The 18,814-nt window shown below is 32.6% G+C and overlaps 1 protein-coding gene across 8 annotated transcripts in view; it reads right to left on the bottom strand.

The window, feature by feature from the left end:
* The window catches only part of LOC148600081 (uncharacterized), a 103,896-nt gene that overhangs the window by 16,087 nt on the left and 68,995 nt on the right, over nucleotides 1-18,814 (bottom strand). For 7 of the 8 annotated variants that reach the window (XM_088558055.1, XM_088558052.1, XM_088558053.1 and 4 more), the window contains 6 exons: nucleotides 16,708-16,855; nucleotides 11,923-12,324; nucleotides 11,376-11,519; nucleotides 10,286-10,455; nucleotides 9,672-9,831; nucleotides 8,826-8,894 (listed from right to left, as the gene is read on the bottom strand). In XM_088558055.1, coding sequence (XP_088414181.1) covers nucleotides 8,826-8,894; nucleotides 9,672-9,831; nucleotides 10,286-10,455; nucleotides 11,376-11,519; nucleotides 11,923-12,324; nucleotides 16,708-16,855 — 1,093 coding nt within the window. The remainder of the gene's footprint in view (nucleotides 1-8,825; nucleotides 8,895-9,671; nucleotides 9,832-10,285; nucleotides 10,456-11,375; nucleotides 11,520-11,922; nucleotides 12,325-16,707; nucleotides 16,856-18,814) is intronic. The other variant, XM_088558054.1, reaches the window with a different exon arrangement.

The following is an 18,814-nucleotide window of genomic DNA, read 5'->3' as shown; positions in this document are numbered from 1 at the left end:
GAATATCAACTTACATCTTTCATAGTTTCACAATGAAATCTCAACTCCATCTAAACAAAATTTCAAAGCCAAGAGGTGATTGGCAAAGGAATGAATGAAAATTAAGTTAGTCAGACAGACAGACAGAAAGACAGCCATGTAAAAATCTATCGCCCTATATCTATGATGTTGAAACCTTATCAATATCATGGAAAAAAAAAATTCAACACCAAGTCAAACCTTACAGGAGATGGGCATATAAATGATAAAAGTCAGACAGACAGACAAAAATTTTACTGCCCTATATCTTTCTCTTATATCTGTACACATACTGAAATCAAAACATAAAAATAAACTTATACATGTACTTTCAAAAACTGGCCAACATATTAAAGGTTATTCACCTTGAAGGAAAATAAAATATGAAACTGATACTCATTTTTCAAATTTGCCATTACCCTTAGCAATTTCTACATGTAACAAATATATCAAAAAAAAAAAAAAAAAAAAAAAAAAAAGAACAAGTAATAAAATTAATATATTTATGAAATGACAGATGTTCCTAGGTATAATGCCAATAAAATATCAGGCAAATCAAGTTAAATAATACTCAGAAAGTTTTAAAATGCTATTCAGGCATGGTACTTTTAGAACTTTCTGTGATGCTCCCATAGCAATACTAGGCTACTAGTTCCAGGATAGTAATTTTAAGATAGAGGCTAGTGGATGCTTCATAGGCAGAAATCCACCATCACTTCCTAATAAATGATCTCTTGCCTTATCAACTCCAGACTTGTATTTGCCAGTTAATCATTTTTACAGTGCCTAATCATGCATTTGCTAGTCAACTTATCCAATATTCTTGTCGCAATAAGTGACTTTTGAAAAAGCATTTCCCAGCTAGTTGATTTTGTCTCTCTGCTAACCACAATGACTGAGATTAAAAAAATTGAAAGGGCCATTTTTAAAGATTTTTAGAATTTCAATTTGCCATTCTTTAATATGCTTTTTAATCATCATTATTTTTAAAGGGCATTTACATTTAAAATGGGAAACACAAACAATGGTCCTGTCTAATCCCAAATCACTCCCACCCCAGCGAACTGTGTGCTGTTAAAGCAGTAGTGTCAAACTCTATGATAGCCTAATTAAATAAAGTTCTAAAACACAAAATCACAAAGGCTTGACCTGACATGTATTAGGAATGGTCATCTTGTGATCTTTTAATAGTACAAATTACCACTCCAGGAGTCCCAAAATTCAGACCAGGAAACTCTGAATTTCTATAACCAGAGCTGAATAAGGGAACACTTATATTTTTCAAAGAAATCCTTTCACAATAACTGATGAAAATTATTTTAAAAACAAGTGATTACAAGAAATGAATGAATTGTTTATAATATAAACATATTTACTGCATAAAGAGCATGATTTGAAAGAATATAAATTCCTAGAAAATTAACTTGGCTTTTACTATTGGAAACCAGTAATTTATTCCCCCTGAAAAAGTTTTTAATCAAACAAAGAAGGCTTCTTTGAAAAGCAAATTTCTTGGATAACTTCTAATTAAAGTAACTAAAATAAATATACAGATAAAAAAAAAACATCTGAGGTTAAATATTAAACATTTTGGAAATCCTGAACAATATAGTACCAATAATAAGTATCTCATGCAGAGAATCCAAAAACCAAATTGTTATTCTAAAAACGACTAAAATAAACATATAAAATAATACATTAAGTAGCACTCCAGCTAAGGATCATGCAAAATGTGATTCATGGGTAAAAAGCCTACATATTTTTATTTTTGATAATTTGTTTGAAATGTCATAGTAAACAGAAATTAACATGAGGTTTTTCATATAACCCATGCATGATTCTTACAAAGACAGCTACTTAAATGTTAGTTTTTATTTCTTTGAGTTACTAAAATCAAGTATTAGATTTATATATTATTTTAAAAGATAATAAAATTATTATGAAAAATGTTTAATTCCGTTAGTAGTAGTTGTGTTAAAACAATCACCATGGTAACTGATCAAATTCTTTATATTCCAGGGTATTACAATGTCAGCAGTGCATTTATTCAATCTCTTCAAGTTTCACAAGTGGTTTTTTTGATAAGTGTACAGACCAACCCGTCTTAATGACTACTAGTATTCAGAAATAATCAATTGTTTCAAAAGACTAAAAGATCCCTGTGTAGCACATCCTTGCAGAATTTACCTGTTTATAAAGATTTCAGTCTGGTGACCATGATTTTACATCCCTGTATAATGCATTCTTTGAAAAATTAACCTGTTTGTAAAGACCACCTGTCATGTGACCATGATTTTACATCCCTGTATAGTGCATTCTTTGAAAAAATCGCCTGTTTATAAAAACCACCTGTCATATGACCATGACTCTGCTTTTCTACTGAAAGTCACTTAAGATAAGTTTGACTGTATTATAGTAAATGTGTTATGGTGTCCATCCCTCTATCAAGTACATGTATATATGTTGTATATGTAGAATGATCATCATTAAATCAATATGAATCAAAATAACAAGAAAATTGGAATCTCATAACTTTATGGAAGAAACTGTTTGTTAAGATGAAAGGATTGGCCCTTTAATTTCAGGGATATGCACAGAATAATGGCAGTTCTTGACGATGAGACAGAAAATATCATAGTAAACCTATTATGGGGAGATGTGACGTTCTGTCGAGACCTCTAAAACTGAAGTTATTCATTAGGGCGAGATGTGACGTTCTGTCGAAACCTCTAAAGCTGACATTATTCATTAGGGCAATATGTGATGTTCTGTGGAGACCTCTAAAACTGACATTATTCATTAGGGCAAGATATGATGTTCTGTGGAGACCTCTAAAACTGACGTTATCCATTAGGACAAGATGTGACATTCTGTCGAGACCTCTAAAACTGACGTTATCCACTAGGACAAGATGTGACATTCTGTCGAGACCTCTAAAACTGACGTCATTCATTAGGGTGAAATGTGAAGTTCTGTCGTAACTTCTAAAACTGAGGTCATTCATTTAGGGTGATATGAAACATTCTGTCAAGATCTCTAAAACTGATGTTATTCATTAGGGCAAGATGTGATGTTCTGTCGAGACCTCTAAAACTGATGTTATTCTTTTTTCAGTGACATCACAGTCAATTGGTGTAACATTATCACTGGGTATTGCCGATATTTTTTAGTAAATGTATCTTCACAGTAGCCTGAGATAAAAAAAAAATCAGGCAGAAAGAACAATAAAAAAAAATAAAGTTGCCGATCAAGGTTGTTAGTGTACAATAATAAAAAAAAAAAATTTTTAAAAATAGAAATCTCAAAATTCAAAATGTTACCTGCAAAGTAGAAATGGCATTCATTTATTTAATGCCAGTAATTTAAGAAAGTAATATGAAATGCATTGCATGTTTCATCATCAACAGCAGACAACTTACTATTCCCCTAGCACTCTATTGTAACTTTGAACTTGTTTTTCTGCATCTTCTGACACATTTACGACAAATAAACTGTCAATTCATCCTCAATAGACAAAAACCTATGTGCCAACATTGTCAAATTTGGTTTTTGTTTCTGCGATGGATTCTTTTTTTTTTTTTCAATTTTGCCTGATTCTCACAGATTCCAGTATTCCCTTCCACATAAGATTTAGACATAATAATTGGATCTTGGACTTGGTTTGAATTTTTTACTAAAAAGTGTAATTACCCATCACTTTCCAACTGAGTTGTCATCTTTCACAAGAATACAACAAAAAAAAAGATTTTCTGATAGAAGTTCAAGGAATTGTATATTTGTTCACATAATCATCCATATGACATATCTATAAAGAGAAAACACATATGGAAGTCAAAATCTGGTTTTTCAAACTTCAAAACCAGGAAGAATTTTAATACATTAATATCGAACTTTCATAATAAAAAAAATTATAAGTACAAAAAATTAAAATTACCTGATTCAGAATCAGAGTTCGACATTTCACAAAAGTTCTGTTACAATTTGAAATCCCAAAATGTATCTATTAATCCAACACGTCCTAAATCCCTCTAATCCTAATTACTCAGTAGTCAATAATTATTTTAATGCACATTTAGATGCAAATCTTGATTGTTAATATTAACACCACAAACTGCAGAGAATAAAGGTGAATATAGATTTAAAGCACTTGATTTAAATTTCAGGATTAGAATCAGTAGAGTGTAGGCCTGACAAAAAAAATTACCTGTGATCACAGGTGTCGATATCTGACGCATATACTAAGTTCAATAGAACCATGCAAAGTTCATTTTGAGCAAGTCACCCCAAGAGAATTCAGGATAGATTCTTCAGGTTAGTCTGTTCAAATTAACCTTCAAAAACAAGAGGTCCAGAGCTTCCAAATGAAGGTCCTAGAGATTTGGACTTTGATAACTAAAATAAAAGCACATGCTGTATTTATCCCTAAATTTTGGCTTATTCAGTTTTATATTTACAATAAGGAACTAAAATCTGAAAACACTGCACACAATAAAATCCCTGAATTTGTATAGCAAGTCAGACAGCTTGCCAAAGAGAGGATTTATTAACTCTGCTGTGTAAAAATTTTGCTCAGAATCAGAATAAATTGTCCGACTTGTGGACTTTACTTCTGTGTGAGCTAGCACAACAAAGATCTTGCTCAGCATGTCAGACTAGCACAAAGCAGGGTCTGTTCGATTGGTAAATCATTCTCATCCTGAATCGCATAAAATATCTGCCATAGAACATAAAACTATAATCAATCAATCCATCTTTATTTCAGTTCTAGCGTACATGTAGGTTATACTACATGTAGGTTATACTACATGTAGGTTATACTGCATGCCACATCTACAAAAAGTTATCGGTATAGCAAGCATACAGCCACTTAGCCCCTGACATCAAGACATATTTTCCACCAAATATTTCTAAATATCTCTCAAAGCATTTAAATTTATTACACAGTATGTAGACAGTATGTCATAAAGAAGAACAAAAATAGGGTTTTTATTTGTCAAAAAAGTCAGGGGTTCTATTTCATGTCTAGAACTGTAAAAAAAATGTCAACGGGAATATATTCCTTCCAAACAAAGCTGAGTCCACTAATTTCCCAGATTAGGGTCTGATTATATATCACACCCCTGGACGGTAAATCTCATACTTGAATTATTTGAAACGATTTCAAGCAAATTATAGATATATTTGAACTAGTCAAATACCAAGATTTAAGCAAACTTCAAAAGTTCAGTAATTACCGGTAGTCAAATTCTTTCACACAGCTTTAAACTTAACTTGTTTGTGTATGATTGGGGCTCCCCATCAATAAACCACCTGAAGACTGTGATGGGTTTTCATCTGTGAAAATATTTTAATGATTTAAAGAATTTTGCCAGACTAAAAAACTAATATAAACCAAGTCCGAATGGTTTATGATCCAATAAAACCCTATCCCCAATATTTATAAATTAAATGTTTTGTAAAATATCAGTTCACAAAATAGTAACCTAATATTTCATAACCTTTTAACATCCCTTATGATCACATTTAAATGGTTATAAAAACAATGATATTGTAACAGTAGAGCACAATGCACTCCACAGTATTCACAACAGTAACCCCAAGGGATTGAAAAAGGAAGACTGATGCTGTACCATAGCAATGGATTGAACCAGGACCTGTGGTGCAGTACGAGAGCAAGGAATTGAAAAAGGAAGCCTGATGCTGTACCATAGCAACGGACTGAACCAGGACCTGTGGTGCTGTACCATAGCGATGGATTGAAAAAGACCCCTGGTACCAGCAAGGGAGTGAAAACGGAAGATTGATGCTGTACCATAACAATGGACTGGACCAGGACCTGCGGTGCAGTACCATAGCAAGGGATTGAAAAAGGAAGCCTGAGGCTTTACCATAGCAATGGATTGAACCATGACCTGTGGTGCTGTACCTCAGAGCAACAAATTGATCCAGGACCTGTGGTGCTGTACCATAGCGATGGATTGAACAAAGACCCCTGGTACCAGCAATGGATTGAAAAAGGAAGACTGATGCTGTACCATAGCAACAGATTTAACGAGGACCTGTGGTGCTGTACCATAGCATGGGATTGAAAAAGGAGGCCTCATGTTGTACCATAGCAATGGTTTGAACCAGGACCTGTGGTGCGGCACCTCAGAGCAACGGATTGAACAACAACCCCTGGTACCAGCAAGTGATTGAACCAGGACATCTGGCACTGTACCAGCAAGGGATTGAATTAGGACCTGTGGTGCTGTACCTGAACAAAGAATTGAACAAAAACCCCTGGTACCAGCAGGGATCAAAAAAGGAAGCCTGTTGGTGTACCACAGAAATGGATTAAACCAGGACCTGTGGTGCTGTACCTCAGAGCAACAGATTGAACAATGACCCCTGGTACCAGCAAGGGATTGAACCAGGACATCTGGCACTGTACCATAGCATGGGATTGAAAAAGGAAGCCTGCTGCTGTACCATAGCAATGGATTGAACCAGGACCTGTGGTGTGGCACCTCAGAGCAATGAATTGAACAACAACCCCTGGTACCAGCAAGTGATTGAACCAGGACATCTGGCATTGTACCAGCAAGGGAGTGAAGCAGCTGGCCCCTGGCACTGTACCAGCAAGAGACTAAAGCAGCTGGATCCCTGGCACTGTACCAGCAAGGGAGTGAACTAGCTGGACTCCTGGCACTGTACCAGCAAGGGAGTGAACCAGCTGGACCCCTGGCACAGTTCCAACATGTGAATGAACCAAATGAACCCCTGGCACTGTACCAGTAAGGGAATGAACCAGCTGGATCCCTGGTACTGTACCAGTAAGGGAATGAACCAGCTGGATCCCTGGTACTGTACCAGCAAGGGAATTGAATCAGGACATCTGGCACTGTACCAGCAAGGGAATGAAATAGCTGGACCCTTGGTACTGTATCAGCAAGGAAATGAACCAGCTGAACCCCTGGTACCGTACCAGCAAGTGATTGAATCCGGAACTCTGGCACTGTACCAGCAAGGGATTGAATCAGGACCCCTGGCACTGTACCAGCAAGGGATTGAATCAGGACACCTGGCACTGTACCAGCAAGGGAGTGAATCAGGATCCCTGGCACTATAAGTTGAAGCTCTATCAACTGAGATAAAGGAATTTGAATACTCTACAAGCCCTGCTAATGGAGCACATCTTCCACCTGTGAATGGATGCAATCACTAATATTTTAAGACCTAAGCATTTTAAAGATAAGAAATTTTTGGATGCAGTAATAAAAACAATTTGATAGGACTGTTCATTCATAACAGACTTTAAAAAAAGAAGGAAATAGCCAATTACACATCCAATTGTATTCTTTTTACTATGCATGTTTTTGTAGCTTAAGTGTCAGTCTATGTAAGAATCAGTTCGATGAAACCATCATTTTGAAAGTTTAACTTGACTATTTCCACCATCAGAATCAAGGGAAAAAGATCAGATTGTCCATGTCAAATTGGTACATTGAGTTATAATTTAATTGAAATGCACTGAAAATGAACATTTCAAGGGCAGAAAACTCTGCCAAAAACCTCAATTTTCTAACATTCTATTAAAAAATTTCTCACCAAATCCAATGATGCTGAGACAAAACAATGGTCTTTTCAAATAGAGAAAACATCATTGAATGAAAACATACTGTTTGATCAGTGGGGTTTTTATATGCATATTACAGAATTTTGCCATTTTGCCTGATTCTAACAAAAAACTTACACTTAAGACTCATTTTCTATGGTTTATTTTAACTGAGAGTATTACACTCTACATTCTTAACTACAATAAGAGGTCATTCCCCTTTGTTAGTTGATTACTTGTATTATTCTCAATGGAAATTAACCATGAAAAATTCATTGTTTAAGTATATATTTGGAAAAGGTGGCAAGATAAGTTTATAAACAAATTTGAAGTCTGTCTTCACAAATTAAGGAAAAACTCATTAATTAGCAATCGTATATCCTTAAAAAAACTTAATGCAAAATGAGTTTTGGAAATGTAGAAGTTTTAATTGTTATGTTAGTTGAATAATGAAATAACTTATTTGTTCTGTTTGAACTTTTTTCACTAATAAATAATGTTGGTCAAATTCTTATATAAATCTTATATAAATCTAACTGAACTTTAGATATAGGTGAGTAAATTATTTAATTACAAAACTAATTATGCTAAATGATTTTCGTTCTCAACAGAAACTTCATGAACAAATTAAAGGGGGCAGCCAGGAACCCTTCTATCATGAAAATATGTATGAAAATACATGTTTTTGTGTGCATGCATTAAAATGTGTTTATCAAGGATTTATTAAGGGTTTTGTTGTGGGACTTCTAGTGGGACCCCTTTGGTGTTTCTTTGGATCCCCCATTATAACTTCTACACTAAGACCAAAGTCTGTTTTGCCCAAAGAATATCATAAGAAGCAATGAAAATATTGAAATGATGAGAAATTGAATAAATTTTTGGTAAACAACTGTACAAAGTTTCAACCAAGATCAATAATCTGTTCTAATATTATCAAAAACTGTCAGTGGACAGACAGACAGACAGATGGATGGATGGATGGACATGCAACTTTTTGGAAGGTATCACATAATACCTACCCACTTCATGTGGTGGGGTATAAAAATTAAATACTACAATGGTCTGCGTGAACGACGACACATTTGTAAAGCACATGCAATCTAAAACTAGCAACACATAAAAAGCTATGAGATCCTGGTTATTAGAATGTTTGAATAAAGCACTGCTGACTATGAGGCCATTAAGCATTGATGTGACAAAGACATACTACCTTGCATTGCCTGAGGCAAAAATGGCGATATAGGCGATTCTACGTCTATAGCCGTAGATGAGAAAACATCTGAAAATTGGCAAAATAATAGATTTCAATTATATCACATGCACGGATGACTTACGGCCTTGCACGGTGTAAACACTATACAACTATCTTTCTTTGATTTTTTTTCAAAGCTGCAACTATATATATGCTGTACATGCAATCAAGGATGTCTTTAAATTTGGACTTTCTCTTGATTATGTCTAAATTTAATCTCCAGGCCTGATGAAAAAAACTATATCATTCAATATACTCTCCTTTAAACAAGCCAAAGCATTATATTATTTTTCTATGAAAACTTGCATCATAAATTTTAAAGAACAGTTACCTCCCTTTTATAAACATATAAAATTTCATTAATTTATTTGTTTTTTGTGTATTCTTTCAATTTTCAAAGAAAAAATACTACGTTCTTAGTTCAAAGGGAGATAACTCTTCCTGACCTAAGCTTTTAACATGCAAATGATGGAACTAAAATATTATATGCAAACAAAAGAGTGTTGACATTCAAATCACATCACAGCATGCAAAACCTTTTATACCGTGTTAAAAAGCTCTGGTAGTGAAAAAATCTTATACACTATGAAGCCGCATCAAGTTATTGTGTTGTTTTTTTTTCCACAGATAGGGAATACAAAAAAAAAAAACTTGCTCGTTTGAATTTTTTTTTTAAATTTTTAACTCTTATTTGACGATTTCACATTGAAATCAGCTGGTTTCAAATGTAAGGGATCAAAATTCTATAAATAACTTGACGTGACCATACTAATAATAGCAAATGTATAAATAAAAAGACCTTACCATCCGAATCAACGGAAAGACGATGAGTTGGATTAGAATCTTTGGTTACTATGACATCAGATACTGGACTAGGCTTGCTGAAACCTATTCTATTTTTGGCACTGATTCGGAAGAAAAATGGGTTGTGAGCGGCAAGATCAGTGGCACAATATGAGGTACTCTGAAAAAAAAAAAAAAATACACGCAAATGAAATTAAAATTAGAGAAAATTGTTCTAGTGATGCAGATACACTGCTTTTAACATTTCTAAAGTCTGTAAAAGGGCCATACCTCCTGAATGTCATATATATCACTATAATATTTATTCAGTATAGTCTATAATATTGTTTAAATGCTTGGAAAGATTTTTTAAATTAAAATTTAAATATTACATGTACTGACAAACACCACTTGGGTAAAATAAGTGAAAGAACCGATGACGAAACATGAATGTATTGACCTCTGACCCGCAGAAAGTACTACTAACCTCTGACACAAGAGAGTAGAAGCATTACAAAATGCCTAATAAAGTTTTCAAGGGAAGTTGCAAATCATGTTGGGAAATCTGAATATTTTATCAAATTATGAAAACCATGACATTGATTCTTTCAAAATATGCAGTATCTTGTACATACAGAACAATTTTCAGTAAGAGTTTCCCAATCTTCCTCCTCAGCATTGCACATCTCTATTTTGTACTTTTTTACAGGACTGCCTCCATCTGCCTGAGGTGCTGACCATGACAATATAATAGAAAACAGGGTGGTCTCAGTGGCATAGGGCTTACTTGGTGAACTGGGTACATCTAAAATAATAATTAAAAAAATGGAACTATGGATAAACAAAAAGTTAAGTCTATAATTTATTTTGAAACTGTAGAAGCTGAAATCAAAACTGGCCTGGGTTTAAAAAAAAAATCTCAAATTTAAGATTTCAACAAATTTTTCCTGATTTCAAATTTCAACCTTTTAGCTTGCTAGAAATTTTAAATTTGATGAATATGCGAAGATTTGAGAAACTCTCAAAATGAGATATTTTTATGAAACCAGTTCCTGGACTTACGAGTTCAATCAAGCTTGTAAGAGTTTTGACAGGTTTTGCTGTATTATAATATAAAGCACTCCATAAAAAAATACAACTATAAGATTCAATTAACCTACTTTCTATGGGCAGAGTTTCCTCAGCATGAAATTGAAAATTTAGAATATTGCATGATGGATCCTATAGAAATTCAATACATTTTAGATACATGTATATGTACAATGTACTGACATTCACTACATCTACCATCTATCATTTATCTATCATTCATCAAATATTATATATATTTGTCAACCATACATGAGGTGCATGAGCATAAGTAACTGGCGAGGAAAGCAAGGCTCCAAATTTTTCATGGTAGAATATGACTTGTTTAAAATCAAAATTTCATGAAAAATATAATTTCTATCTCAAATTTTAGTGAAGAGAACAACCCTTTCACACCTCCGAATCTGTTGCAGATAATAAGCATTTTGGCATAGCTATTCACATTGACTGATTTTCATAAAAATGGCATTACAATATTTAGGAATAATTTATGAATCATGACTCCAGATAAAACATACCAAAAACCTTAACTTTTAAATTTACACAACAGAAACCATAACTCTTGCTACAACAAACCAAGAACCATAACTCTTGATAAAAACATAACAAAGAACCATAACTTTTGCTAAAACATACCAAGAACAGTAACTCTTGTATCAACAGCGTCAGAACCAATATCATTTTCCACCATGGCATTATAATTTCCACTGTCCCCAGCTTCAGATTGTTCTATGATCAGTCGACTGAAATGTTCTGTCGTACTTATTTGGTAAAAATTGTCTGAAAAGAAAAATTCAACATTTAAGTTTTAGGATGAACCTCATTCTATCTGTAAGGAGACAATACAAAATTTTTTTATTTTCATTTTTTCTTGTGATTTCAGTCTTAACTTTTCATTTTTTACCACTTGAACATTTTTTCATCATAAATACAGTTCTAGGCTATATCATGCTGAACCCGAACTGCATTATCTCCCTTTGAAGAGATGCAGCAGTACACTTCAACATAATGATAACTAACAATCCTAAAACTCCATTTTAATCTACTGTAAGTAATAGGAGCAGTTGCACTTGTGAGATATAATCACAGATTCTTTTTTTCTAACAACCTGTAGCCCACTTTTTTTGTGGGAGGGGGCATAAATAATAAAAAAGTTATAAATACTTAATACTTAATTACTCACTAGGAATGATTTCAAAACTATCTCTAAACCATCTGACAACAGGTTTAGGTTCTGCTGTAAAAGACACCTGCAGCTGAAGTTTCTGTCCATGTTCAACCATTGGATTGCGGGGATTAATTTCATGGATACGAGGGGCCTGTTTCTTCACCATTTCAAATGAGTCCTCAAATTCATCAAAGTTGCTGTCATCGTAACTTGTTGAGACTGAAGGCATGTTTGATGGTGATTGATCGTAACTTTTCTGTGGCTCAAATGACTGAGTAGATGGCCCTGTTTCTGTTGATGAATAGGAAATCTTCCGAACTGGTGAGTCAATATGGCTGGAAAATGTTGAGTTTTGATTGAACGATGTGCCTACTGGTCCTTCCTCATCTGTTATTTCATTCGAATGGTTGTTACTCTCTGTAAATAAATAGCATTGAAATTAGACTTAGGTAATTTTCCAACAATCCAAACATCATTCCCAGGATTGCTTATTAAGTTAACAGTTTGATTATTGTGGAATTAAAAAAAAAATTGACACTTTTATTCATGGCATACCAAAACTTACATTAATTCCACTATTGCAAACATTTTAATTTTCACAGTTATGAATTTTGGCAGATAATATCAAATACCATTACATATATTTGCAGGTACCAATTTCACAGTTTGATAAATAATTTTTGTATCATACATTAAAAAAAAAGCCATTTCACTGTTGTTATTTTTCACACTTATATACAACTATGAACTATTATATATTGTACATGTACATTAATAAAAATCAGGCTTCTACAAAATTCCTGAATTTTGAAACCCAAACTACCTTTTGTTTTAAATGTAACATATAACACATGTCCATGTTTTATCAGCACATCAAACATTCCTCTTTTAAATTTGGCTTTAACTATATTTGCTGTAGATCTTTCTTTGAAAATTTAGCTGAACTAATAATGATGCTGCTTTATAAAAGCCATCCCAATCCCCTTGAGAAATAACCAACCAATCATGGCTGAGCTGCAGGATAGCTGACATGAGTAAGGTTTGGTAAAATGAGTATTTTCATAAAGTGCAAGTGTCCTCATTGTAAAGTGTTTTCTACTGTATGAACCTTGTATTTTTTTTATACTTCTAAAACAAAACTTCATTGATGCTACTTAAACTCTTCAGACAATAAGTTTTTACACTTTGTCACTTCTTGTGTTAAACATGTACAAAGTGTACCATGAAAGTACTTTTATTTGTGGATACCAGTTTTTGTGGTTAAGGGAGAAAAAATCACCAGTTTCTAGAAGAGTAACCAAAGGAATGAAAATTCTAGCAAAAATCAAAAGCATGTAATCCAGGGATAAAGACCAGACATGGAAAATGTCACACACACAACAAAGTACATAATATAACCAAAATAATTCATAAAAAGTAACAAAAGTAAATGAGCAACTCATAGTACAGTCCTTGAACCGATCCGGGCAACAATTTGATGGATTGATGACTGTTGACATATTGATCGTTGACGGATCGATGACCGATGACCGATCAGATCGCAGTTTTGTTACGTAAAATGACATAAGATCTGTTTTGAATAACAGAAATGTAATATAATAGTAGAAATTGATGTTTAAATCTATTACATTTTGTAAATATGTGAAAAATTGACAAAGAAAACAACAAAAACTGTAAAATACATTAACCGCTCTGTGGTCATGTGATGCGATCATCACGGATTGATGACTGACCGGAAACTGATTGGTGATCTATGACTGATTGCAATTTTTGTTGCATGGATCGGTTCAGGTACTGTACACAACTCCATCATACAAATGAAACCAAAATTTCCACTTGGTTTGGAACCAAATTTTGAGGTATACCATGAACAATAACACTTCTACAGTTTCAATGAGTGCTTCACTTTACTCCTGATTTATCCTGATTAGACCTGCCTAAATATTTTACGCAATCATTTATTATGTCTGCTTAAATTCTGTGATTCTGAGCACCGCTAATTAAAAATCATTCTTTGAAGGTTGGGTGACAGGAACCACACATATTTATTTATTTGGCCTTATAGATCAAACACACATTATTACAAAGAAAAATACTGACTTTTATGTTCATTTCATAACCTTAACAAATCTTTATGATTAAAATATTCTTTAAGGCACTTGTCTAGCATTCATAACAGATTAAATATCTTTTAGTTACAAAAAAAAACAAAGATAATTTAGACTTCTGATAAAAGAACTGTCTATCTAACAAACTTGAAAATCATAAAATGAGGAAGTCTCAATTCTCCTTGATTAAAATGTCCATTAAGACACATAAAAATGCATCTTTTTGTTTAAAAAAATTACAAAAATTTTACTCCCAATAAAAAAAATCTGAACTCACAAACTTGAAAAAATTTTTAACAAATACTCAATTCTTGATGATAAAAATATCCTTTTATAGGAAACTTCCTCAGTATTCATAAAAGATTGAACATACTTTAGTTTGAAAAAAAAAAAAACAAAATAAAAAATCGATTTTCGTCAATGAAAAGCGTACCTCACAAACCTGAAAAATCTTGAAGTAGCTGTCTTTGTAAGAATCAGGCAAAATCTGAAAAATGTGATACACCCCCAAAAAGGCTACATATTTTTATTTTTGTATTAAGTTGTTTTATGGGTCTATACTATGAAATGTGTAATAATTCATTCAAATCTGCCTGCTCTTAGGAGATAATCAACATTGAAAATCCAGTAGATTCTATTGTATTTGAGCTTCATTTATAGAGTTATCTCCCTTAATTTTGAAATCTACAGTGCATTCTATACTATTTTTATCACCTAAGAGCACAGGTTATATGAAAAACTGAATGATAATTTCTGTTTACTATGGCAATTCAAACAAAATATCAAAAATAAAAATATGTAGGCTTTTTACCCATGAAGCACATTTTGCATGATTCTTAGCTGGAGTGTTACTTAAACTAATATGTACTCAATATTTGATGATTAAAAGATCCTTTAAGACACTCGTAAAATATAAAACAAATAACAAAAATTTTACTTTTGAAAAAAAAAAAATGCCTACCTCACAAACTTGAAAAATCTTGAACGAGTCCTCAATTCTTGATGATTGAAACATCCTTTAAGACAACACTTGTAAGGACACTTGAAAGGACACTTTACTGTCCTTAACCTACTGAGGACATTCCGTAAATGCTTTTATCAATATTTTTATTTTGTGGTCAGTCCGATAATAGAACGTGTCACTTAATTGTGTCAAATAAACTCCTTCCTACTTAAAATGTCAAAAAAAGATCATATTTATATATATACTCATATACATTGTTGTCTAAATTTAGAATTCATTGAATTTTTTTTTTTTATATCAATATAGTGAAACCTGTCCAAACCAAACATCTTTTAGTCCTGTAGTGTTTGTACACTATAGACAGGTATTTGGTTAATCCAGTTTAAAAATAAATTTAAACTGATAGAGGGAATTCAAAAAGTGTCTGGCTTAGACAGATTTCTGGTTTATTCAGAGTTTAGTTTAGACAGGATTCACTGTGAAAGCAAAATACACTTTCAATATCCTTATGTTAAAATCCTCAATTTTTTTTTGCAACGTCCGTAAAATCGGAAATAACTGTAAAAGTATAAATTTCCATGGGTTGCAAAAATTTGGATAGTTGGTAGATTTTTTTAAAATTTATTGATATCCACACAGAACTAATGTTTTAGGAAAGAAATATTTTACATTTCTGTTTAGTACAGCATTCAGCTCTGAAAACCATGAAAATTGGTACCATCAATAATTTTTTACATAATGAACATGAAAGTAGGTGCAAACCTTAATTTACACAGAAAGTAAATATCCGAGAACAATTAAAACCACTCACAATGTGTGACCCATCTATATAAAGCCACACACCAAATTTGAAATCAATCCATCCATTTGATGCTGAGATAACTGCAAAAGAGTTTAGATGGTCAGACAGATGCACAGAATGATGGATGGACAAGGTGGTATAATCTGGGATAGCTAAAGATTCACCTAAAAATTATCCAGAGGGTGAAAATTCTATATTTTTTATGAGCAACTTAGCAGGTATTTCTAGAAAAGTAGAGGACGCTTACCCTACCGGTTCACCTGGTCCATTCTTCCAGTTTTTAATGGAGTCTGAGTTGCTCATTTGCTTTTGTTACTTGGTATGTATGATTTTAGTTACTTTATGTTCTTTGTTGTTTATGTCTGCTTTCCATGTTTGGTCTTTGTCCCTGGATTACATTCTTTTGATTTCCACTAGAATCTTGGTTTCCTTGATTACCCTTTTACAGAAATTCTTAGTGAAAATATATGCAGAATGTCAGGTTAGCAAAACAAAAAAACAAAACAATAAAAGTATCGCCAGAAGTTGGAAAAGTGAAAATAAATTGACTAGATATAAACGTTTTTAATGACAGGAAATATTTGTAATAGAATTCAACTGAGTGAATTTGGTATATTTTGTTATTTTTAAAAATTTATAAATTTAAGCTTTTTTAACATAAATATGACTTTCTGAAAATTTTTATTTCATTTTAAATATCAAAATTTTATTTCCCACTTACTACTATGCTTACACTGCATTGTTCCAATGTAAGTCTTTCCTAAAATATCCCTGTTTATTTTAAGGAAAAAAGGGGGAGCAGTCTACTATTTGTGTAAAGCAATTTATTTAAAAAAAAAAATGACAATGTGCTACGATAATAAGGTGTACAGAATTTTAAAAAATCTCTAATTTAAGTCCATAAGTGAAAGCACTGCAAAACAAACCTTCAACATAAAGATGACAAGAACACCTTGCCGTTCCTAAGCTATTGGTGGCAGAGCAGACATATTCTCCATCGTCCTCAGGATAAGCGCCAGCAATCACCAATTTGGCCTTATTGTCCTCGTATGTCATACGGAAAAATTTCGATGGCTGCAAAATACAAATTATTTGCTTAAAATTGGAAGCATAAAATATACACTTCGATGAAAATGTTTCCTAAAATGCTATGAAGATGAAGCAATATCATCCTGGTCTGGTGTCAAACACAACAAGAAACTCATATGATGAAAGTGTGTTCCTACAGGGATGATTAATGACAAACACAACAAGAAACTCATATGATGAAAGTGTGTTCCTACAGGGATGATTATGCATGTATCAATGACTTGCACATTAAAAATATTTCTCCTTGAAAAAAAAAACGTACATTTCAAAATAACTATTTTGGTTCACATAATACATGACATTAAACATATGCAAATGAAAAATAAATGCTTCTTCCTTTTATTCCTTTATATCAGTATGTTTATTGTACATGATGAACTGAAATGAGCCAAATAATAAAATAAACAAAATCACAATGAATTAGCACCTCGAAAACAGATTTTCACAAAAATGTTGGAATTGCATACATGAATGTCACTCCGACAAATTATTGGATCATTCATTGTAGGAAGCAAAAGAGAAAGGATTGGTTACAAAAATCATACTGTTCCATATATAGACATAAACTCCTCATAAACAATCATAAAGAATTTCCAGGGCTTCACAAATATAAGTTATTATCAAATATATCCCTACAAATTTTACGATGATCAAATGTTTCTGTCACAAATCCGAGAAATGTAGCAGTACTGTTTAATCAGATATAAAGTCATCACAAGGCACTGTGAGTCGCAATAACCATTCAAATTTGATAGACCTTGCCAATTTACCAATATGTGATGTCTATTTTTATAGACCTGATGAGTTTGATAAAAATCAGCTCATTTCTTTAAATAGCTGTTCTTAGATTAAATCTACTGAGTATTTAATAGTGGTAGTTGAAAAAAATAGATTGAAGTTAAAGACAATAACATGCAGGCAAATTTAGCAAACAAGAAAATTTAAAAACAGAGCATGGACTGCTTTTTGACATTCCATAAAAACCTTGCATGCACATACAGGCCATTAATATATATTAATAATATTGCAAAATTCAATAGGCTGCTCACATGTTTCAAGGAGTTACCTCTCATTAGAAATATCTAGAACCCCATCCCTTCCCTTTTCATAATCTCTGGATCCATACCTGTGTTGGCTTAAACAAGAATACATTTTCCTCCTCCATAATTTTTCACAGTATATTCAGACTGAGTTTACCTATGTTGACTAATAGTCTGACACCAGTAAATCAAATATTTATAGGATGGGAAAATTATGCTGAGAAATCAATCATATCACATCAAAATAAACATATCTATGTCTACATGTATCTATCGAATGGGGGCAAAAAATAAACATATCTATATCTACATGTATCTATTGAATGGGGTCAAAAAATAAACATATCTATATCTACATGTATCTATCGAAAGGGGTCAAAAATATAAATTTTATCATAGATGGCATTAATTTGTACAAAGACCTTGTTTTACTTAAACATTTATGATATATTTTCACTAAATCCTGTTGGATGTATTTTTATTGATATTTTTGTTTGAGCCAACAAAGTGTGCTTATCAGTTGCTTTTGAATTTTGAAGTAGCTTACAAAAAAAGGGAGTACTACTTCAAGTCAGATAAAGCTTTTCGCTTTCTGTCATAATTGTTAAGTATCAGTCTTTCTAAAAATCAGACAGGAGGTGATTCATGCATGTCAAAAACCCACCAAATTAAATTTGATTTCTTCTTCAGAAACCCTTATTGATCACATAACCAGTCTTAGTTTTTCATTTGGGGGTTGTGCTTTTAAGATAAAATTTATATAGATTGTACATGAAATAAGCACTTTGCAAGAGTTATGGTTCTTGATTTGGTTTGATTTGGTTGATTTTAGTGGGAGGTTAAAGTGTGGTTTTCTCAAAAGTACAGATCTAAATAAATGACTATTGTCACATGAAAATATAGC

Source organism: Perna viridis, chromosome 13 (assembly GCF_037379345.1).
Source record: "Perna viridis isolate PV_CMFRI_1.1 ecotype Kerala chromosome 13, ASM3737934v1, whole genome shotgun sequence".
Classification (NCBI taxonomy): domain Eukaryota; kingdom Metazoa; phylum Mollusca; class Bivalvia; order Mytilida; family Mytilidae; genus Perna; species Perna viridis.
Note: the sequence above shows the minus strand (reverse complement) of the source record. Positions and strands in the feature narration are given on the sequence as shown.